This window comes from Corella eumyota, chromosome 1 (genome assembly GCF_963082875.1).
Source record: "Corella eumyota chromosome 1, kaCorEumy4.1, whole genome shotgun sequence".
Classification (NCBI taxonomy): Eukaryota; Metazoa; Chordata; class Ascidiacea; order Phlebobranchia; family Corellidae; genus Corella; species Corella eumyota.
The window spans coordinates 5495769-5519417 of NC_137490.1; the positions used below are offsets into that span (position 1 = coordinate 5495769).

Genomic DNA, 23649 nt, shown 5'->3' on the forward strand with positions numbered 1-23649 from the left:
AATAACATCAACAAACTTAGATTTAATGCCATATTGCTTTTAATTTAAACAAACATACCTCATATGGCGATATAAATAGTATAGTAAACGGTCGCTTAAAAGCAATTTAGCATTTGATATATCAAAATCTATTTAAACAGAAATTAAAAGTTAAAGTTTTTTTGAGTTTAGTTTCAGATTATCTGTTTTCCTTTAAGTTATTAAAAGCTTACTTAAAGTTGGCCGTATGTATTTTAAATTAGGGATAGCTAAGCTTCGAGGAAATAGAATTAGTGTCTTAATTGGATGTAGACGACGCATTTTTGAAAGATTTTGATCAGCCATCGCTAAACCACGGCGGGAAGGAAACAATATAGTTGCGCTAAAGTGTTATAATCTTGTTTTTTATTTCGGCATATGCTCAAATTCTATAAAATATCGTCTACAATGGAAAGTCGTGCCTATTTTTTTATGAGTCACATTGTTTAATGACTCTGCCTATAGAATTCAGCTCAAGAATGCTCGAATATAATCTGAGATGGTCGGCATTCTTATTTTATATGCATTGTATCAAGGCGTTAGAGACCCTGATAAATAAAACGATTGGGAAAGTTTGCGGAAAAGCTAATATATCTCAGCACTGCATTGTAATTGTGCTAACCGATTAACTTCTGAGCAAACCTTTTTCTCTATTTGGAAACGAACACGTTGCGAAGGGCACTATGTTTTTTTTAATATCGCATCTTAACGTTACACATTTTGTCTCGCTAATTTGTCTATATCGAAAATATTCAAGGGTAGAGATAAGATTCATATTTCAGATTAGAATTTTGCGTTTTTTTAATGCCCTCAACCAATTGCGAGTATAGGTAATGTAATTAAAACCCGAAGGGAACGATGTTTTAGTTTTTTTTCTTGTTTATAGAAAGTTTAGAGTCGGTACGTTTACGCATGCCTAACTCCAAACAAACCCATTCGAAAGGCGATTAGTTTTTTTATTTAAAAAGACCAACCGGTCAAAATGACATTTTTTCTCTGTGCAATGCAAACCTAGAATTAGTATCCATATATTACGCAGCAGCACGGACAAGAAATTAAATTGCATAAATTTATTTTTTTATTTTGAAGATTGATGCAGAAAAGTTTTTAAAGTTTTTTTGCCAGAAGTTGAATGTTGAAAAATAGTTTTATGTCGGTTATGCCACTTGGACCCACCATGCACGCTAAATGGGACACAGCTTCATTAGCCCCACCTCAAATGCACCCCTACAAGGTAAACTCAAGTTTAAAATAAAAAATTAAAGTTTTTTAAATTTTTTTTAATTTTTAACATAATCAACCCCTTAAGATAATGCTTGTTTAGCGGGGGATTCGGCAACAATTTGCCGCAGACAATGATAATTGTTACCGGCGTTTTTGCGTCTAATTATTTTTAACCCATTGTTTTATACTTATTACTTAAGACAATGGGAGCTAAGTTTAATTAAAAAACAATTTACATGTATATTAATATATTTATAGTTCAGTAAAACTAGTTAGTATCTACTAGTTAATTAGGCAAACAGGTTATATATCATTGCCAGTATTGGGTCAATTTTGTTATAGAAATATAGGTTAGTATAAGTCATATATTTTAAGGATTTTTCGTAGGTAATAAATATTTTTTGTAAATATTAATGTGTCATCGTTCAAGAATTTTTAATTCAAAATTACTTTAATTTATTTGTAATTTGTTTTAAATTTTCGTGCTACAGAAATATTACGAAAAGATGAGCATTCCCGTTATAGAATCCTTTGTTTACATGTCAGATAAAAATAAGATAAATATGTCATTTGTAGAGTAGTTTTATTACTATTCTGTTTGTGAAGAATGTTTGCCCATTACTACCGCAGAAGTCAGTGTTTAATTAAATGTGTCATCATCGCCGTATAAGAAAGGCTAAGTATTGCGATATCCAAATAATACTAAAGGTATCGGCTGAATATATGTTACATATTCCGTCGAATAACCACGTGGCGTCGAAATTCGAAGTGCGCTTCCGATGATATCGGTTTTATTTGCGTTACCCATATAAGCATTGATAGCATATGTCAATTTATATGATAAAGCTATTGTTTTAGCGTGTGTAAGAGCCTACAGAAAAGTCGTCTAATTGATATGCGACGCAATAATCGCTACTATGCGACACTACACTGTCGCGTTAAACATTAACTTCCTAATCTTTTTAACTTAACGATCACTTTGTTTTCGCGTTTATTTAGCCCATAATATCTATTCGCTACAAAAAAAATTGAAATTGTAAAAAAATATTTTTTTTTGATAATAAACTTATTTTTTTTATTAATTAAAATCGAATTATAATAGGTTTGTTATTTTTGTATCTACTTGCCAGCGGGATAATAATTCAACCCACACACACGAGTTAATTATCATGTTAAAATGGCGCGGAACCAACCTATGATATATATGGCACGATTTCGATTCTCATAAATTGTCTTAACCAAACCAACGCCATTTTAAATCAAGGCCGATCAATTTTTTGTACAAATTAATTTCAAAAGATTTAATATTTTTTTTTAATTTTTTAATATAATATTTTAACGAAATATAAATGCAATGGCATTCCTATTGTATTAGTTTTATTTAATACAGCAAAATATTTTATTTAAATTTACATTTTGCAATGGCGCTTTTCCAATAAAAATATTTAATTTTTTGATAAATTTTTTTTATTATACCAAATAAAATACTTTATTTCAAAGGGTTGGAAGCGAATCCAATTTCTTATTTAAACTTTTTGTTTTTTTACCGAGTGCTTCAATTGAATTGTTGCAATTTAATTAACGACTTATTCGTATTAACTGAATTCACACGATTCCTATAGCGAGTCCGCTACTCAATTAGGAAGTTATTTCGCCACAGAAAAAACAATTTATTTTGAATTTAATTATTCGGTGACAAATGCACACATGTTAAATTAAACTCGTTAAATTTTGCTAACTTTTTCCGAATATCAAAATTTTATTTATTTTTAACAACATTTTTTTCAAATAAACAAAGTATTTATTGTTTTAAATTTCGATTAACAAAATCCATTTAGTTTTTAGTTTTTTAGGAGCATCATTTAAAAAATTAGGAATTTAATTTAAAACCTATATTACAGAAGGTCATTTTAAAATTGAGTTATTGCAAAATAAACTAAAAAAGAGAATAAATATCTTCGCTATAAAAGTCAATTTTTCACGAAGTCGTAATTAAGAGCGCTTGAAAAATGTGCTGTCATCTATTTAACCGAATTTGCCAGACCAATACAGCAAACAGCTTTTTATGAAATTGATTTATTTCAATAAATTCCGCGATATTAGATTATAATTTTCGAAGTAGTGTTGGCTTAATCTTTTAATAGATTTTTGCTTTTCCTAATTTGTTTTCATAGCGGCCAATTGCGTATTACTTGGGTTTATCTCTACATAATATACCATAGGCGAAATAATATTATTATTGTTTAAATTATAAATATAACTAATATTATTTGTTTAAAGCAAACTTATTGTTTTTATTACATTATTGAAGGGGCGGCCTAAATTCAGGAAATCGTTTAATTTGAAATATAATAGGCAGCGTTTTAAATTCAATAAACTAATTGTGCACGTCAGCAAGTTTGTTGATAACTTATTGCAAACTGTTGGTTTAATTGACAATAAAGTGTGTTAGTCATTCGGTCTATTAAAATAATTAAAAATAGGCATCGAAAATTCAGTAACTAACAATGACTAGAATGTAAAAAGTTGCATTTAGTTATTCACGCACATAATTCAAATTTATCACTCATTGACTTGCATTCAAATCAATCCTTTTTAGGGTAGTAATTGCCTTGTGAAAAACACAACCTTCATTGGTGTCGCTTCAGCCTAGTGAATAATTGCCTCCGTTTCCGTGGGCATTAGACCTTTATTTCATTATGATGTATATAAATGTTTGTGGAATAATATAGGTAGGCCTTACAATCAGGGATTTTGGCAATTAGCTGAGGAAATAGAGTCGATTCATCACATTTTATTTCAATTTACTTTGCCCTATTACGTGAGATCATATTGCCTGTGCTAAGTCATAATTAATAACTTGCTTAAGCAACAAAATTTGTCACATGTTTTAACCTTAATATATACAAACAAACAAACAACAATGTATTTTATCCTTATACATATAAAATATAATACAATAGCTCTAAATGAGCAAGAAAAACAATAGCAGTTAAATTTAATACAAAGTTGGCAAGTTTCGTTTCCATTATTCCAATAAAAAACTCACGAAGCTAAAAGTTCAATTTCAGAAGCATAGACAACAAACTGTTGCGCATTTTTTTTACATACATCTAATTTTTTTAACTTAAAAGCCTCCAACTGTACTTTATTCAGCAGGTTGACCGCCCTGCCTATAGCACGCCCCCACCTGTCGAAAATACGCCAGCCAATAACGAGTGTCGAATGGTTGAACTAAGGGGGTCAAAGGTCGCAAGCTTTTCGCTTGGCCACGAAGAGTACATTTGTCTTCCGCAGGTAGAAAAAATTGCTTTTTAAAATGACCTTTTTATTGTAACAAAGTTGCCCTTTGTATATGTTGTTGTTATTTTTAATCAATTATTTTCATTTTGATATAATGAAGCGAAAGATATCTCTTTCAACCTGTTACAACATAGTTAATTAACCGTGCGACTTTATCTCGTCTAATTAACATCGGTTTTGTTTCGTCTAATTGCTACAGCCCTCAATCGTGTTTTACAATTATCAATATCGACAAATCAAAGCTGTCATATTCAATAAAAAAATTACAAAATTGATCATCTTTATAGTGTCTGGCAATTATACTTTCTTTTCATGTTTAAAGGCATTCAATACCCATGTTATATACCTTTGTTGTTTTGTAGGATCATTGAATGCTCAAATTGACATTGATTGTAACCCGTTTTAATTAAAACGCGACACTAACACCGATTTTATTATAACAGGCCTTTGATTTATTTCTCAAACATTTGGTCGGGGGACTTCATACCGTGTATACAAAGTTAAAGAGGTTGAGCATTTCGCCGGTGGTTTGTAACGTGGAGCAGGTAAATTAACAACAATTTCGTTTTTTATTTGTACAACGAACGTTTGAAATTAAAACACCAACTCCATATTAATTTAATGCTCATTATGTTAAAATTTTTTAAGACCATTTGCAAATTAATTTGGTTAATGAAAATTTTTAAACCATTATTTTGTTTAATAGAATACTGTAATTACCTAAAAAACTTTTTTTTAATTAAATATATACAGAGTTATATAACATTTCTGGTATAATTTGTTTACAACTTTTTTATTACTTTAAAGTTATTTATTTTTACATTTTTTTTAATAATTTAAAAAACAAATTTTTATCCTTTAAGTTAATAGAATATCATGAGGGCAATTTTGGGATATTTCAATAAAGCTTTTTGTGTGTTATCAAGGTTCGTATTCTAAGAGGGTTAGGCGCAATACAACCTGGAGTTAATCGCTGCAAGTTAATCACCAGAAAAGATTTCGAGATTCTGTATCAAGACTGCACCACCGCGAGGTACAAAAAAAATAATTAATTTAAAATTCGGAAAATTAAATTAATATTCGAAGGGGTCATGACAAATAACACAATAGTGACAAAAGCGAAGTTAATTCGGCGTTTCCAGACAATTATTTAATTACAAATTAATTTTAGCGTGATTCACGGCACGGTAAAGTTGTATATTAACATTTGCAGCAATGCGACGTTAACAAATATGCAATCATAAATTTAAACGCATTTAAATTCCTACTCAAATAAAATTATTAATTAAAAAAATGAAAAAAGTTATGACGTACTTAATAAAAAAGTAGGTCTTAATTTTATGACTGTCTACGACAATCACTGCTAACAACGCACTTACTTAAATGTTACTTATTTTGCGCGGTTTTTTAATTCCAATTAAACAAATTTACATCGTGACTTACCTAATGTATCAGATCTGTTTATTTATTTTGTTTAAATTCGATGACATTTAAAAGCACGCGCCATTTGGTCGTCCGATTCTGGAATGAAAAGTTGTGTCTTAAGAAGAAAACAGTTTATCGTTATTAGCTCGATTACAATCTGATGTGCTGTATATATGTGTGCACATGTATTTTCTCGTTTATGTTAATCGAAATATTAACACGAAGTGTTTATTTTGAAATTTATTAAAAAGATAGATATCATTTAGCTTGCGGCACTCTGCCAAACAAATACTTTTATTTGGGGCTTACAGCGACTTTAATTTATAATATGTAAATGCACATGACTGAATGTCTTCAATTGTTCATTACTTTATGATACACGTTCTAAATGTCAATTTGCCGCTAATTTAATAAATTTCGAATTCGAATTGCGGCTGGAGAATAAATTATTAAATATATTTGGAGACTGTTACCGGAACGAAATTGCCACTAATTCATTCTGTATATTTTCATTTCATTTACTTAATATTAAACACGTGGAAGGATTAATGTTAAATCGTCCGTTTTCCTTAATAAGTCGATTCATATTTTACACTTACGAAATTGGCAAAATTCGATAAAATAAATAATAGTACAATTTATTATAAAACGTATGCAAATACTTTATGTCAATTAGTTTAACCTATAAGACAATAATTGTTTAATGATAATGATTTTATTATTAGAGTTAAACAATACGAAGCATTGTTTCAAATTAGGAATATCAACAATATCTTTTAGACCGTTATGTCTACTCCAATTGTGTATTGTTGGTTAATATCAAACATCCAATTGTCCTCACGTTAACTTAAGTAATATTTTTAATCCAACAATATATTTATGTGTTCTATTAAAAAAATTTATATTTAAAAAACACGCGGTAAATTTTCTCACATTCCTGCTTAATCTGGAAAAAATCTCTGGTGTTCTGGTTGGAATTAGTTCGAAACAGGAAATCGTGTAGCTCGTCTTGTGTTATTTTCCTATACCGCGTGCCTTGTTCTTAGCCCCATATGTTAAAGAACGAAAGTAGGTGTACTTATTACTACACGAAAGCGACTTTACCCGACTTGCAATAAGGCCAATTTCCTTTTATTGTTATCCTCAGTTTTCTTGTTTTGTCATAATCATCTATTGTGAGCGAACACTTGCTTGAAATAGGATGCAAATTAGCGGAAGGGACTTTAATCAACTTGCAAGCGAAACAGGCATTGGCGTCAAAATTCAAACCGTACGGGGTTGTAAATTACACAACCCCTTTCCTTACACTTAGCCACGTTTTGTTAAAATAAAAATGAGCCCACATGTACTGTTAATTAAACCCAACCTTAATTTTTTAATTCGGTTTTACCATCCTACCATTACAGCCTAAACAAATTAATTGTTTATATTATCAACAACCTGTTTGAAATTTAATTACAAATAGTTTAAAAATGTAAGAATCCAAATATTGAGCAATAAAATATTTACAGTTCTAATTTAATCATTTTTATACGACGCGTATTAATTTTTATGTCACGTCCTTGTTAGTTCCTAATACAGCGACCCCAAATAAAAATGACTGTAAAAATTAATAATAGACTAAAAAAGTAACCGTTTTAAATTTCTGCGCAAGATACAGGTTAATACAAACAAAATTAGGGAATGACTGTACTTTTAAAAAAATCCGCGTCTGAGGTATTTTTAGATTCAACCAAATCCTCTAAAAAAACCTAACATCTCTCGTGCCCAACCACGCGTGACGGATTTGTACGTAATCCAAGACGGGATCAAAGCCTATTTTCGTTTTGCAACTTACTGGTGTATTTATATGTTCGCGAATTGTAGCTATATTATCTTTGGGTTGTTTACAAGAGGTATTGTGACCACATATTGACAGCTACCAGGCCGCCTTTATTTAACATTTTTCCTACAATTAGTTGAACTTAGCGCCGTTCTCCATGCCTCTAATAGATTTTTTTTGTTTACGCCCAACTGGGCTTAAATCACGAATGCAGGTATTAAGAACACCAAAATATCAAACCAAATATTTAAATTTTAACATTTTTCCTTCTCTAATTCGTTAATAGTCGAGATATTTTAAACCCAGGAGAAACGCGCCGAAAATTGAGGCGCCAATAAGACCCCCGTTTTATGGCAATAACGCGCATCCGTTTATAAAGTTTCACAAAATTCCAAACTATTGTATTGTTGCAGTTTGAAATTTCTAACACGGAGAGTATTATTACAAAACGTGATATAGTGATTTGATTGACAACTTATTGTTCTTTCAAAATGGAAATTAGCATTTTCCTTATTATGCTTGGTTTAGGCAAGTCTTCGGGCCTATCAGGTTTTATTTTTGTTCGAGTTAAGTTTTTGCACGTCGCTCTCCAATCGTTTTAATCAAATTAAATTTCCAATTAGTATGCAGAACATAACACCCTTTGTATTAGTACAGAATTGCGATTTTAAACTTAGACTTGCCCTCGGATTACACCGTCGAAAATTTTAAACTAATCAAATAATCTAATAATATTAAAAGAGCGTAATTTCCAATTCGCCAAGATCGAATGTTTTTAAAGTGCTTTTTGACAAAATATTGCTACTCGGTTTCGCGTTAAAAACAATTACGCCAGGCTACTCAACTTAATCAATCTGATTTAAATGCAACGTCACGCGAAGTTAAGTGCAAACCCTTGTCGCAAACTTACAATAGGAACGGCGCAGCGCCTAAGCCTGTGTCCCCTCCGTCATTTGTTACAACTTTGAAATGGTGTAATTGGCGACATTGAGTGACCACGTGATCAGATATACGATTAGAAGCCCCGCCCTTGGCCTTGCATATTAAATTTGTCAGTTTTAATGATCTCGCTTTAACATGCATTATTAATCGACGGAGCAGTGCGACATCATGTTTCAAATTGCTGTAATTTTATGCTCGTCTGCATGCTGTATATACAAACTGTCTTATCTTCTAATGTCGGGTGAATAATTAGTTGCAAAGAACAAAACGGGTTAACCACGAACGCAATTCATCTTATGAAGTCCGATTAAACATAAACTTATATTTTGCCAGTAATTTAATTCAATGTGACACCGCGCGAGGCTGGCTTTGAGATTGCACGCGTTTACTTATAGTCGGTGTATTACTTTTCCTAATGCATTGTCATGTTGGAGCCCCCGAGAGATTTCAAACTGCTAAATCGGTCACGCGTGAACGGCACGTGACAGCTTTCCTCTGTCACTTCGTTCTTAATCGGGTGTAAATTTCATAAGTCATTCTGTCAGGTTGTTTACAGAAAATATCCATTTATTTACAACGCTCTAATAAAAATCAAAAGCGCTGTATTACATAAGCTCTCTTACGTAAGAAGAATAATAAATGGGATTTTTAATCAGTTTAAATATGCACATTTTTTTTTCAGTCGGCCAGGTCGTCCACCAAAAAGATACCCGATGCTACCCCCAACTGCAGATCTAATGTCTCATCATGCAAATATTAGACCAAACAATGCAGTAAGTAATAATCTAGTTTTTGTAAAGTTTTTACTTTTAGTTAATAAATAGTGTTTTTATTACACTTACTTTAAAGTTCAAAATTTCTTTTTTTTTGTTACAGTCGTTGTTAAACACAACCGACTTGTCTTCTTTCCACAAAAGGTTGAGGTTAGATCACAACCTTGATTCACAACTAGATCAGACTGGTAAGACACTGTGATTGGTTAATTATTTTTCGCGTACAGATTTTTATTTACTTAACCTTTACTTGTTTTTCGTATTTTTTACAAGAGCATTGTGGGAACGTTATGGTGTTGGATAATACACAGTATATTTATACAAACAACTTATGCCTCACAACCAATCAATACTGTTATAATGTGTTGCACGTTTCAATAGAAGAGTTGGCTTTAATGTGGCGTTATATGTACATCGCATGTGTTTATTTAAGGCGATATCGTAGAATTTGATTTAGGTTGTGTAAGAATAATTCCGATACGAAATCCCATGATTCGCTTCCTCTATTTGACCAATAAGTTACATCAATTTTTATCGCGCTCGTTAAGCACTTGCGCAAATATGCAGTCGGGCCGATAACAATGTCTTAATTTATAACAAACAAACGGCTTGGCATCGTAAACACGCCTTTCTTAGTCGGCTCCGGGCCCTCTGACCCCGTGCTTGCGCCGTTAATTCGACCCCCTATTTGCACTGTGATAAATTTTTGGCGATAAACTTATTTGTAAGCGAAAATGATAAACGATTTCAGTAAATAAGCTTTTAAGTAAGCCTTCGCGCTTTTACGAATGGACCCGCGCTCTGAAGGAAGTCTTAGTTGTGTGGTGTGTGTTTAAGCATAATGATAAACGGCTTGTTAAGTATATGCTCCGGCCAGTATTTGCCTTCCAATCGTGAAATAAAAAAACGCTCTTGCATTTTTACGACCAGCTTTGTCGCATTTGCTATTAATCATACCGTTATAACTGTTTCTAATAATTGCTCGGGCAATAAACATTGTAATCGAAAAAACCTATAATTGTTTTCCCATTTGACATGTTTACGATCCCGTTTTCGGACATAAAATGAAATATTATTCCGCGATGCCTTTTATTTGCGCGGGAAGACATTATATTGTTAATCGTTATTCAGCAAATTTAAAATTGTTAATATGTAACCAAGACACGTAGCTATTAGGTATTTATGTAAAGCATGAGGCATAACCGAAATGATTTGTGTTTTTAGCTAGCGGTAGTCCGACCAAAGAAAATGAAAAAATGTGCCTACCGACTGAGTTTCACAACAACCAATCAACTAACCTGGCATATTTGGTAGGCTTAACACTATTAATACTACAACCCTTATAAACACAAATTGTATATATATATTCAATGTTGTTTATTTCTGTTAAGCAGCAAGCGATTCGTCAGTACCAACAGGCCAGTATGTCGGGTCTTCATAACGGTATGGATTCGTCTCAGATAAACTCAGCACTCGCCCCGTATTTGATGATGTCACATCCTTCTCTATTTGCAGGAATACCTCCTACCTCCATGGCCATGTTTAATCATATTAATCAGGTTTAAACATAAACATTAAAAACTATATGGCATGCTTTGGTTAAAAAAATATATAACCATTTATGTATAATGTTGTAATCAGTTGACTATGAATGAATATCATCATATGAAAAAGCCCAACTTCTTAACAAAATTTCCACTAGTAATATATTTTATCTTATTGCATAAAAATTTCATTATTTCTTACAATAACGGTTAACCGTGTACAACATTAACACTTCGTGTATCTTTTGTAGATTGCACAATCACATGCTGGGGGGATCTCAAATGCCGCTGTGGCTGCTGCACAACTAGCTGCCGGTGGTAGTCCAATCCACCAACAATCTATGCACAGAGAGGTAAGTTTAGATTAAATAGCAACTATGTGGTTATTAAAGGTTTAAAGCAAGCTTAACACTTAACTATTTAATAGAATTCTCAATTTGGAATGGGCGAAAAAGATTCGGATAACGAGGACGTAGATCAACCTAGGTATGTAATTCTTTCCCCGTTCCTCTATATACCAAGCCCTAAAATGACTGTATACATATTCGATACTAAGTCAGGCCTGTTTTTAGAAGTACAATGGTTAGAAACAGTGTTGGCAGTGACGAACGGACCTCACCAGCCAGCAGCATGGGCTCCATGCATGATGGAGGATCAAGTAGTTTCAGTGACAACCGAAACCGTAATAATTCGTTCGAATATCAGTGCAAAAATTCCCCGATTGGTAAGCTTATACTTAATAAACATGTATTTAAATACGACACTCTTTCTAAATTAAATAGAGCTAGTTTTCGCTTGTTAGTGCTTTAACGGGAATTTCGATTTTGAGTATTTTGAGTATGTTTCCTTCTGCTGTTATATGACCATTCGAATAAGATATCATTACGTAATGGGAGTTAATCGTGGGAAATGTGCAAATATAAGCTGGCGTGAGTGCGGTGGCTAGATTGCTGTTGAAATCGATGTTTTATTGTTCGTCTGCGTAATTTCACTTTGAAGAAATGTAACGATCCGGGCATGCCACGCATTGCGGAGATTCTCTCAGCGATAGAAGTTAACTAAGTGTATGTTTCATATGTTTATGTTGGGAGTGGTCCGCGCGAAACATTTGTAGATTCGATATATCGGTTGAGCGCCGTGGAAACTTTAATTAAATTGATGTCTTCACTTTCTTTTCGATTTTAATAAACGAGCAGTGCGTTGGCTTAGAGTCGATGATTTTCATAATCGGACCTGTCATACAACTAACAAAACATTCCAAAATAATGCTGACTATAAGAAACGCTTTATAGTCATATATGGACTGAATTAATAATCGATTTAGAGATGTGTGCATTTGATAAAACGATTCAACTCGAAAATCAAAACAATAAGTTGAAAACGTGAGAGGAATTTCCCCATTAGCGGCTTCCTTCTCATTGTTTATTGGTTGATTACTAATTCCCCATATTGCATTGCTTGTCGGCTCTCTTTCTCTTTTCCTCTTTGGATTTGCCATCTTTCAAAACTTAACAACAATCGCTCGCCATGAAACGACTTCGGACTGCGCGCAACCAATCTGCGCATATTGAAAGTCGATGATGTATTGTAAACTCTAACCGAATGCTTGCGAGAACAAAATTTCCCATACAACTGATATAATAGTTTTATCACGTTTTTAATTGTTTGTCTGTGTTGCATAGGCGCTTTCGTGGAATTTTTCTGCCAAAACAAATCGACTATTGCAACATGATAAACAATATGCCGACACTATTTTATTACAAACATTTCCGCAGTATCTATTACCATCCTATGGGTGACGTCATCCGATAAAAACTTATAAGAAAAGGAAATATTTTGGAAAATATTCCATAAAAATTACAATAATAAAATCGAAAAATAAAGTGCACTTTTTGTCAAAAATTGGTATTAAACAATTAAAAAGACTGGCCAACCCCAGACTCTTGCATTTATTTCAATTTTAAGAAGATTTGTAGGTTTACAAAACTACACTTTGATCTTATATGTTGGCAAGTAACAAAAGACATGCTAACGGCTTGCAAATCTGCTTTCTCTTCAATGACGTTTGTTTACTTATTAGCAGTAATCATCTGGCGTAAATAATTACGCTCGGTGCCCAACCAACCCTGAATAGAAAATAAGAGAATGAAATGTTAAACCCCGTTGTTTGTTTTTCTTCTATTTATATTTTTTTGTTCCAATTTGTCTTGCGGTTTATTTAAACGCTTAAATGACTATTTAGGAATGAAGATTGGCGCCAGCGATATGTCGGATGCTGTAAGGGAGCTCACCAAGATTGAGGAGTACACCCAGGGAGCATCCGCATCGGAAGAGGATGATAAAACTCAGATTGCCATGGGAGGAAATATGTCATCTCTGCAAACCTTGCTTACCAACATCCAGGGACTTCTTAAAGTTGTGGCTGATAATGTCAGCTTGCAAGAAAAACATTCATCCATCGAAATAGGTATATTTTTTTACCTAATTTAAAAAATTATTAATCCCACAAAAATTATTTAAAATATAATTTACTAATTTAGCCGACTTAAAACTGAAGTTAAACAAAGAAAAGCAACTGCGAGAGAGCACACAAAGAAAAATGGAGGAATGCGAAAAGGGGAAAGGTAAACAACCATTTACAGAATCCGTAATAATTAAACCGTCGTTATTATAAAAAAAAAGATAAGACGGTATATAGTCATGTATTGAGTTCTGTCTATCGTCTTAATGTTGCCGATATTTGCTTTTTTTCTCATTCGACCAACTTACAGGCATTTTTGTACTAAGCAGTTCTCTTTATTTACGTTGAACTGTGATCATTCGTCAACTACATATTCTATTTAAACAAGTAGTTACGCAAATTGAATTCGAACAGATAAAAACTATCCGGCCGAATGAAATTGCAAACTTCTGCTAGAAAAAATAAGGGAACGCCCTTCGACGTCCGTGATTGATGCTTATAACACTCTTGTGTTTTTAATCCCAAAAAACAACGACTTTTTCTCGGAAAGAATATAAACCGTAATCTTTTGTGGGTTGACACGAGCGTACATAAATTGCTTTTAATATTATATTTATTCAATGTTTATTTTTGATGCTAAAACCGAAGGTATGCGACATTTGCTGTTATTTATGCTAGAATGCGATTTTCTCCTGTGTTTGTATTTTTAAAGGGTTAACAGATATCTATGGAATTCAGATAGAAATCAATAAACTGTATATGCATAGATACAGATAAGCACCAAAACAGATCATTTTTTCTCCCGTCGCTGAGCTATTAATTAAATCAGAGATCTCTAGGTTGCTGTGGAAAAAACGTGTAATATTTACATCTTAGTTTGTTTTGTAAATAAATCATCGCCTCCCTTTCTACATTTTTACGATTTTCATACCAATTCGATCCCAGAGTCGTGTAACACAAATCTATTTAGTGATGTTTTTATATATATGTGTTTGTCGTAAAGGCCTTAATAGTCGCCACGGGCAATTGTCATTCGTAAAGGAATTACGCGATTTAATGTTTGATATACTAAGCATGAGAGCCATTGGTAATCGGTGCGGTTCGATTTTTCTCCCCAAATTTGTGATCTAATCTTATTTTGACAAACTCGAACATTCCGCTGCATCGCGATTTCTACCAACATCTTGCTTGTATATACTCCGCCCATCAGATTATGACGTCACAGACCATAATGCGGTATATGCTGTGTATACACTGGGAAATCAATTAACGCAAACAATTTTTTTTGTCTCCAGCCAACGCGGAAAAGTTCCTTATCAAAGAAAAAAAGGAGAACAAGAAACTTCAAACCAAAGTGGTTTCTATGCAACAGATTCTTGGTCGTGACGGAAATCAGGGTATGTATTTTTAACCAAATAAAAACAATATCAAAAATATCCATAAAATATAAGATTTTTATTTAAATTGTACAAAGCAAAAATGAGTCATAGGTTTTTGGTTTATTATCAAGTTTTGACATTTAGGACTGCGTGATATATCGTGCCCTTTAACCTACCGACTTATATAAGCGTAGAACACCTACAATAGCAATTCTTTGTCAGATTTAAAGCCATGGCCTTTTAACTTATACAAAAAACACTCAGTAGTTGCTCAATACACAATTCCTATTCTTTCTTATATTAGAAAAAAAATCCTATTTTAACGCTTATCTATTTAAATAGGTGAAGTAGCGTTAACATCACCACTAAGGTCGCCGGAGTCGCCGCCGCCAGCAAGTACACCAGAAGTTCAACTACAACCTGGTAACCCACCCACACCACCTGGCAGCATTTCTTCTCCGTCCAACTCTTATGCTGTGACGTCAACTTACGAACCGTCGGTTTTTACTGCTAGGATCGCAGCGGCAGTGCAACAAGTAACAGGTAATAAAAATAACTTTATATTTAAAATATATGATTTTGGATGAAAGCCTGATAAAAAGTATTACGTATTAAGTAATTAGGCATAATAAATTGGAATGTGTGTTACTTAACTTGTTTGTTTTTCTGTCTGGTTGAAGGAATTTTAGATTTTTAAGATAATTAACTTTTCGGAGAAAATCACTTTCAAGAAAAAAACATTTTTAACAAATTCTTTAAAATGTAGGTCAACGAACATCTCCACCGGTGTCGCCAGAGAATCACATTTCTAATGGAAATCAGATCAGCAATGAAAATAACAGCAACAATCATAACGAGCATAGCAGCGACTATGTTAGACGAAACATGCTCAGAGGTAGCATCAATAATAATATTTTCAATGAACAATAAATATATTGTTTAGTGATTTTAATATTTAAATGTGTTGTTTTTTAGACGGAAGGACTCCTGATATTGCCATTGATCTTGCCATATCTCGTCAGCAAGAACAAACTGCTTTGCAAGGTCAGCCTAAGTTGCATTAGACATTGCAATATTTTTATTATTACAACATTTAAAAACTTCTTTTTACTAAAACATTTTTTTTTAGATGCACATCTTTACTTTAAGAATTCTTTACTCTTTCAACCCGCCGCTTCGCAGTAAAGAAAACAAGTTCAGAAATCAGTGGCAATTAGAAAATTCAGCAAGGGTCTAAAAACTTGCAAGACGTTGGAGAAAAAACAAAAATGTTTTGTCTTTGAGATAATTTTTGCAACGCGGGGTGCTGCTGTTAAGGTTGCTGACATTTTTTAAAGTTTTACAGTTATACAAAGTACTGGAGCCATAACCAAGAAGCAGAATATTTTTACTTAAAATACCTCAATTTTTATTTTTAAAACGTTTTGGGCACAACTGGCAAATACCCAACTACCATTAAACAAGCACCATGCGGGACAAATAATTTTTGGCATTTTTTTTTTCTGTTTTCTATGTTATATTCACCACTGCCAAAGATTTTATTTGTATTTGCAATCATGTAGTTTAATCTACTAAAATTTTTGGTATTCTTAGCCATTTTTTATTATTCTGACTGCTGCTTTGTATTGCTATATTCATGAGAGCCTATTTAGGCTATATTCAGCAACATAATTGTCTGTTTTTACGTATTTTGTTGTAAATAATCGTCCCTGTTCAATAATTAAAGTGTGATGTTAATTTCTCCTTAGTCAGAAACTAAAATAAAAAATAAAGATTGAAATAAGTGGTTTGTTTTAAAACCTTTTTCGTTGTTTTTTTGCAATTATTATTTTGCCATAATATTGTATCAGAAATGAATATAAACTTCTGATTAATTTAAAGAACTGGTTGTTAATTTTAATTTAATTAGTGTTTCCTGTGTTGTCTGTATTCGCAAAAATAAAATTTCTTACTCGAGGACAATCACTTAGTAATTATTTCACCCAAAAGTTTTAATAACAAAAAAGTTTCAGAAAAACAAATAAGCTATTTTCAACAAAATAAATAGGTTTTAATAGCTAAATATTATTGTTTATTTGAAAATTATTATAATGCAGAAAATTTACTTTAAATAAAATCTACTTAGGTATTAAGAATATTAGTCATGTTAATCAAGCTGTTCAAAATAAAACCATTGTTAATACAAATAAAATTTTGACCTACGCTATCATACCACTTTAGTACTTACAATATTTATGCAACCACTAATGAGGTCGTGGGTTCAATCCCCACTGCTCTCATGCTGTAGCGCCCTTGAGTAAAGCGCTATAAACGGTGTGAACTCCTGCTGAGCCAGCACTTAATCAGCAGCATAATTATCGGGCAATTATAATCCATAATATCCCAAACTGCCACAGGCAACTCGAGACTGGGTCGGAGTAACTGATGTTACTCTATGTTTAAGTCGCGCATTCGACTTTCCCACATCGAGGATAAAGAAATATACAAAAAAAAAACTTTAAAATATAAATCTTAGTTATATCTACGAATTTTGTTAGCGCCTTTACGCCACCTAACGGTTACTAACATAATAAATTAAATCTGTTGTACAAGGCAAACTATTGCCTGTGTAAATGAAATTCTTCCGCTATATGGTGCACGAGAACCAAATATTAATTAATTCATTGCAGAAAATAAAATTGTTTTAAATCGTAAAATCTCAAAACAACAAATTGGACATCTTTAAAAATATTATTTACCAGTTAAACAAGTTTTTAAATATTGGAAATTAAATCCACAGGTTTAATTAACAAAATATAAGCTAATAAGGGACTTTAAATTTTGAAAAAAAATGCATTTTTCCACTTGGTTACTAAACTAAAATATTCACATCCCCAAAAAAATTCCATCACAATGATTTTAATAAACTCTACAAATAAAAAATTACAATTTTACCCCAAATAAAATTAAATTCCAAATGAACAAGTCATTAGTTCATTTATTCAAATAACATGAGTACAGAACAAAAAAACTAATAACATCCTTTTTTCTTTAACAACCTGTATTTTCAAAAGAAATCTTTCAATTCAGAGGCGATTTGTTTGAGCGAAATATTTTGCTTTATTAATAAAAATTTAATGATAATTTAATGATAGCCGGGCACGCTTATACAATGTAAAATTATTTACTGGGATAATATTAAGCAACGCGTAGCTTAACCCCGTTTCATTTCGAGCCTATAATGTTAGCTAACGTCACTTGGAGTAATAAATAATTAATATCGTGTACGATTATATGGATCCTCTTGTAAGGCAGTATGTTTCAGTGATTGGTATCCTACGCGGCTGTACCTTGAATGCGAAAACACCTGTACACCTATAACGACCACATTGTAAAAATAAAATATATTTTTTGAGTTCATACCCCAAAAAATTAGGAAAAATGATAATTTTTTAATAGCTTTTATTCAAAAGAGGATTTGCTTTTTCAAATATTGGAATTTACAGTAATTGAATTACTACGGTTTGGAATTTACATTAAAAAATATTTTAAATCGAAAAACATTTTTTGAGATCTATTCGAAAACTGTTTCTTGCTGAAAATCGAAATTTCTCACGGTCTTCCATATTTAATGAAGCTTCATTTGTATTCATTTTTAATGCAAAAAATACACACTGGGCCGCGCGTGGTCTTTTGTCTTCGAGAAATAACGTCAAATATACAAAATCAAATTCCGAATATCATAATCTGATTACTCGATTTTATTTCTCTCTATATTTGAACAACAAAGGCAAAAGCACAGGCATAATGCAAAAATGGCAAAAGCGCATCTGCTATAAGTTAAAATCGATTATTATTACCGTTCTATACGCACATTAAAATCTCTTCTTCGGTATAATTAGTCTTTTTGGATCCATCATTTTGCCCATTTTTTGTTCGACACATATGTTATCAAAAGTCGGTTCAAATGGATTAAAAAATTAATCTATATTGATCAACGTGTATTTGGCTTCATAACTTTTACTTTGTAAAGTTTAAAAAAAATATTTACAAAAAGAAATAAAAAAATTAAAAAGTTAGAGTATATATATAGCTAATTATATTAAATTGTATTTAAATTTACAAAGTTGTGTAAAGTATTTAAGATACCTTGAACTATATTTTGTAAATATATGAGATAATTTTAAAATAAATAAGTAAAATTTATGAAATTTTCCACAACAAAAACCAATGTTCAATTAACAAAAAATAGGTGTTTAAAATAAAAAGGTGTCGTATAAACTAACACGTATGATATCCTGTGCTTATATTTATTTTTGTCGTTTCACTTTTCTTGTCTTGCAATCCGGAAAAGCTTACCGACGATTGCAAACTGTAGGGCCTTGAATTCCACCTGTCGCGTAATTACGCCCGCTCCCTTTATAACTTACTGGATTTCGCTCTATGGTGTGTCATACGCAAAAGTGAGAGCCCTGACAAAGAGGCAAAAGAGAAGAAGAGGCGAGAGACAGGCCAAAACAAGTGCGGCGTGGGTTTCATTTCGAGAAGTCAGGCTAGGCGAGGCACAGTGAATTATTTATTAATCGTTCTAACCCTTTGAGACTTGAAAGATTTTATAAAATATTAATAATTTCGCACAAAAACTTTTCGCCCCGTTGTTAATTCATAAGAAATTAATGGAATTTATTAGAATATTCAGAGGTGTTAAGAATAGATAAATTATTAATTTAATTTTAATAGAGGTTCAGATATTTAGGCATAGCACAAAACAGTATTTGCAATCACGGCATTCAATTATGTACATACATATACTGCTAATTTTAAAGAATATTTTTTTAAACCAGACAATAAATAGTAATTTTAAATCATCTTTCAGATTCTTCAAAAAATTTAATTTTGAATTTTTTTTTATAAATTCGAAAAAAATGTTTACCAATATGTTAGCCCCTCACCATCACCATCGACCCCCCTCCCCCGTTTCGTCAATGACGTCACTTACAGCGGCCAGCTATGGGTCCGAACAAAAATACGCCCCACTTCATAACGCGGCCGATGCCATGCGACGTCATTGCATGACGTCACCAGTTGCATATTCGGTAATTTTAATTTTTTTAAATATAAGTATAAAAAATTAAATTTTAAAAGTTTTAAAAAAAAATTATAAAAAGATTTTGAACAAAAATGCTTGTAAGTTTAAACGAGTTTATAATTAGCAATTTTTGTTTGTAATACGGTAATTATAAAGACATCTGTCTATTGGCTCGCAACAAACAAAATGGCGCGATGCGTCATAAACCATGTAATCGTCGCTGCGACGGTCGCGCGTTTTCAGCAGTTAAAACAATACAGAAAAATTATTTTTGTTTAGGCGCATCAACAAAGCACAGATGCGAGAATTTAATAACTTTTATGACGAGTAAACTTATGTTTAAATGTTTTTCCCAGGGTAACTTGTTTGCCGGATTCGACGAGACTTTTTTTGCAAGGGCGGAGGCTTTGGCTGCGGTCGAATATCCCGGCAAAAATCAATTCAAATCTGAAACACCGAACTACAATTACTACACAACGACTGTGCCACATTATGCCTCTAACCAACATATATCGTCGACAGCTTTACCGACACCAGGTAAAATAATAACCAAGTTTAAAATATCAAAATTTGGTCATTCCTTTAAGTAGTTATTTCTAAATCGTTTTTTTTTATTTATTTTTAGCTTACAGCTCTATGCACCCTCCACCTGCGTTTCCACACACGACCGGAATACAAGGTCTTGAAAATAATGACGTCATGGATCCAATCGGGTCGTCACACAGGTAAACAAACCAAAACCAAAAAAAACACATTGTAATATGTTAAAATTTTTATTAAAACATCAATTTTTCACGTTTTTGTTAATTTTTTTCTAAAAAATTTAATTTGCTTTCTTTTTAGCTCCCTTCCAACCTACCAACCCCCCTGTTTTAACTCCCCCTCTATCATGATGCCCCCTACCGACCCCATCCCACCCTCCCACTATATTTCACAACCCAGCCCCGCGTTCAACTCAAATCATTTTCATCTCACATCGTCCATACACCCCCATATACCGCCCCCGTCAACGTCGGTACCCGTTAGCACAGAAGCAGGTAAATATATAATTTTAATTTCAAATAAAAAAAATGTTTTGGAATCTTTGGATTTGTATTCTTATATTTGGTTTTCTTGTTTAAAGGTTCGCCACATCCCAGTATTACAGCTTTTCCACCTAGCGAATACGACGCAGATCCACGAGAACTTGAAGCATTCGCAGAAAGGTAAACTACGATTCTACTTTTTCTATTACGAATTTTTGAGCATAAAAATCAATTTTTAACATGTCGTTTTCTCTTAGGTTCAAGCAACGCCGAATAAAGTTAGGTGTAACACAAAACGACGTTGGTCAAGCACTTGCTAACCTTAAATTGCCGGGAGTCGGTTCGTTAAGCCAAAGTACAATTTGCAGGTGAGGGAAATAGTCAACCTAAGAGTGTAGCCAATGTCTTTAAGTAATACTGTTTAAAATAAGTAAATATTAACTTTAATTTTTATTTAGATTCGAATCTTTGACCCTTAGCCATAATAACATGGTCGCCCTTAAACCGATTTTAATCACGTGGTTAGAGAAAGCCGAAGAAGAATATCGACGAAAAATGGAAAGTGCGGGACTCGCCGATAAAAAGAGAAAACGAACGTCCATAGCCGCTCCAGAAAAACGCTCACTAGAAGCTTATTTTGCTGTACAGGTACTAACACAAAATCACTTTAAAAGATTGGTTAAAAATAAATATATATTTTTTTATTAAAAAAATGTGCTTCTTTGCATTTATTTGATTTAAATGTTTTATTTTAGCCCCGGCCTTCTTCAGAAAAAATTGCCGCCATCGCCGAAAAACTCGACCTGAAGAAAAATGTTGTCAGAGTTTGGTTTTGCAACCAAAGACAGAAACAAAAACGAATGAAATTTTCCGCATTTAATGGGGTACGCTTTTCAAAGAAAATCGATTTTATTAAAATAAAAAAAAATCTAAAATTTCTGTTGATCATAAATCAAAGTAGAATATAAAATTAAGATTTCAAAAAAAAATTCAAAATTTTATTAAAATTTAAAAAAAAAATTCAAAATTTAATTTATTTTATTTATAATAAAATTTCCCCTTGTTTTACAGGACCCAATTTTGTGAATACCTTACATTGGTGTGTAGTATTATAAATACACGTCCCTTATTCTTCAATACCAAAATCTTCATATACCTTTAACTCTTCACTGCGACACCGTGATATAAAACGCTGCCTGGAATATTGTATGTCATTTTTATTTTGTTTAACAATTTATTTTCTTTATTGCAATTATCAAACTCTTTCCTGTGTCAGTATATGAACTGTACACCACCTATGTTAGCTGAACATAGACTTATTGATTTTTAAGTTTCGCGTTTTTAGTTCCTTTTATCTATATATATACCCGCAATAAATTATTTTGTGAAAAAAATTGTTTGATTTTTAAATAGGTTACAAAGTTTTTTGATTTTAAATTATATTCTATGGTAATCGTTACCAACAAAAGCATTATATATTCTATAAAAATATATAAAATTGTTACTTAAAAATAATTTAGACAAAATGCAATTAATAAATACTAATATTTAACAAATTAAAAAAATAGTAATTTTAAAATGAATAAACAGTTTTGTAAAATAAATTTATAGTATTGCTTTCAAATGTATCAAAACCAGTCAGCTTTAAAAAACCAACAAACAAAATGTCGCCCAAGGATTTCCCCATGCGTTCACATAATGAAATATTCAAAAATACAATTGACTAGAGTAGTTCATAAATATTAAGATTATGTAAATTATCATCACTTGCAACCGGTAAATTATTTATCGCAATGAAATATTAAGCACTATTCTCTACAGCCTACTTGACTCATTATTTATGCATTAAAGATAGGTGGAAAATTCGGTTTAGAGTCTTACTTTAGAACAAATTGAAATCCACACCGACAAGAAAAAAAATTTTGTTTTTTAAAAAGTGAGATCAATTTAATTTATATTTAAACATTGTTTTAATTTATTAATTTTACAGGATTGCCAAAATATAGTCAAAGTTAATAAAGAAAACCAAGTTTAAAACATTTATTAACCAAATAAGGCAAACTTAACATTATTATTTATCTTTGGCAACACTAACTGAAAATAGAAATCATAAAAACGCACGAAAATAACTTTGGCCCATTTTTACCAGCGCATACTTATTCAGTAAACATATGAGAAAGTGTACGCTTTGTCAAGTAACTGAATGCCCCCGTATTTAAAATAATATGTTAATGTTACACCGGGTACAAAAGAACGCGGCGTTTCCTACAATATGTTATTCTCCTTTGAATCGATTTGGCATTATCTCGTTAGTAACGATCGAGGCAATTTTTTACGAGACAGGCCATTACGGACGCGTGCCTGCACTTCGTTTGGGGAATTCGCCAAAAGTTACCTGACATAATGTCGTCGTTTAAATTGATCCGAAACCAGTGGACGAACGTAAAATACTGAACGCAATTGTGTTATAATTTTAACCTGCGTTCCTGGTGGTATACTCATAATAGCAGACAAATTGTATAAAGTGTTACGCGGTGCATGTAGTTTTGTCTGTTGTGTTCTATCCTGGCGTTTTGTTCGTGGATTAATCGGAGAGTGATTGTCGGCTGGCGGTGATTGATGTCGCACTTTTGATACATTCAAACTATATTCATTAAAAAAGTAC

At 32.2% G+C, this 23649-nt stretch overlaps 2 protein-coding genes across 3 annotated transcripts; both read left to right on the plus strand.

The window, feature by feature from the left end:
- Window positions 1-1110: 1110 nt before the first annotated feature.
- On the plus strand, window positions 1111-16816 carry LOC145764028 (dachshund homolog 1-like). 2 transcript variants are annotated; one of them, XM_082575593.1, is made up of 18 exons: window positions 1111-1252; window positions 4399-4539; window positions 4989-5090; window positions 5472-5578; window positions 9417-9507; window positions 9611-9695; window positions 10732-10817; window positions 10902-11066; window positions 11303-11404; window positions 11479-11537; window positions 11624-11775; window positions 13294-13518; window positions 13592-13675; window positions 14808-14909; window positions 15234-15434; window positions 15658-15786; window positions 15867-15935; window positions 16021-16816. In XM_082575593.1, exons 1-18 carry the CDS (start codon window positions 1151-1153, stop codon window positions 16074-16076), a joined length of 2058 nt encoding a protein of 685 aa, XP_082431719.1. In that variant the 5' UTR covers window positions 1111-1150; the 3' UTR covers window positions 16077-16816. The 2 variants fall into 2 exon arrangements, with proteins under 2 accessions (XP_082431719.1, XP_082431720.1); XM_082575594.1 differs by having other exon boundaries at window positions 4402-4539.
- A 2979-nt stretch (window positions 16817-19795) lies between these two features.
- Window positions 19796-22070, plus strand: LOC145746061 (POU domain, class 4, transcription factor 3-like). The gene is made up of 9 exons (XM_082564281.1): window positions 19796-19966; window positions 20316-20496; window positions 20585-20684; window positions 20803-20996; window positions 21083-21164; window positions 21242-21352; window positions 21443-21632; window positions 21740-21868; window positions 22056-22070. Exons 1-9 carry the CDS (start codon window positions 19796-19798, stop codon window positions 22068-22070), a joined length of 1173 nt encoding a protein of 390 aa, XP_082420407.1.
- The last annotated feature ends 1579 nt before the right edge of the window (window positions 22071-23649 follow it).

Coding starts and splice junctions, on each gene's coding strand:
- LOC145764028 (XM_082575593.1), top strand. CDS start 1,151: ATGTTGAAAAATAGTTTTATGTCGGTTATGCCACTTGGACCCACCATG. Junction 13,676..14,807: donor GGAATGCGAAAAGGGGAAAG/GTAAACAACCAT, acceptor TTTTGTCTCCAG/CCAACGCGGAAAAGTTCCTT. Junction 15,787..15,866: donor TAGACGAAACATGCTCAGAG/GTAGCATCAATA, acceptor GTTGTTTTTTAG/ACGGAAGGACTCCTGATATT.
- LOC145746061 (XM_082564281.1), top strand. CDS start 19,796: ATGTTTACCAATATGTTAGCCCCTCACCATCACCATCGACCCCCCTCC. Junction 20,685..20,802: donor CCAATCGGGTCGTCACACAG/GTAAACAAACCA, acceptor CTTTCTTTTTAG/CTCCCTTCCAACCTACCAAC. Junction 21,165..21,241: donor CTTGAAGCATTCGCAGAAAG/GTAAACTACGAT, acceptor GTTTTCTCTTAG/GTTCAAGCAACGCCGAATAA.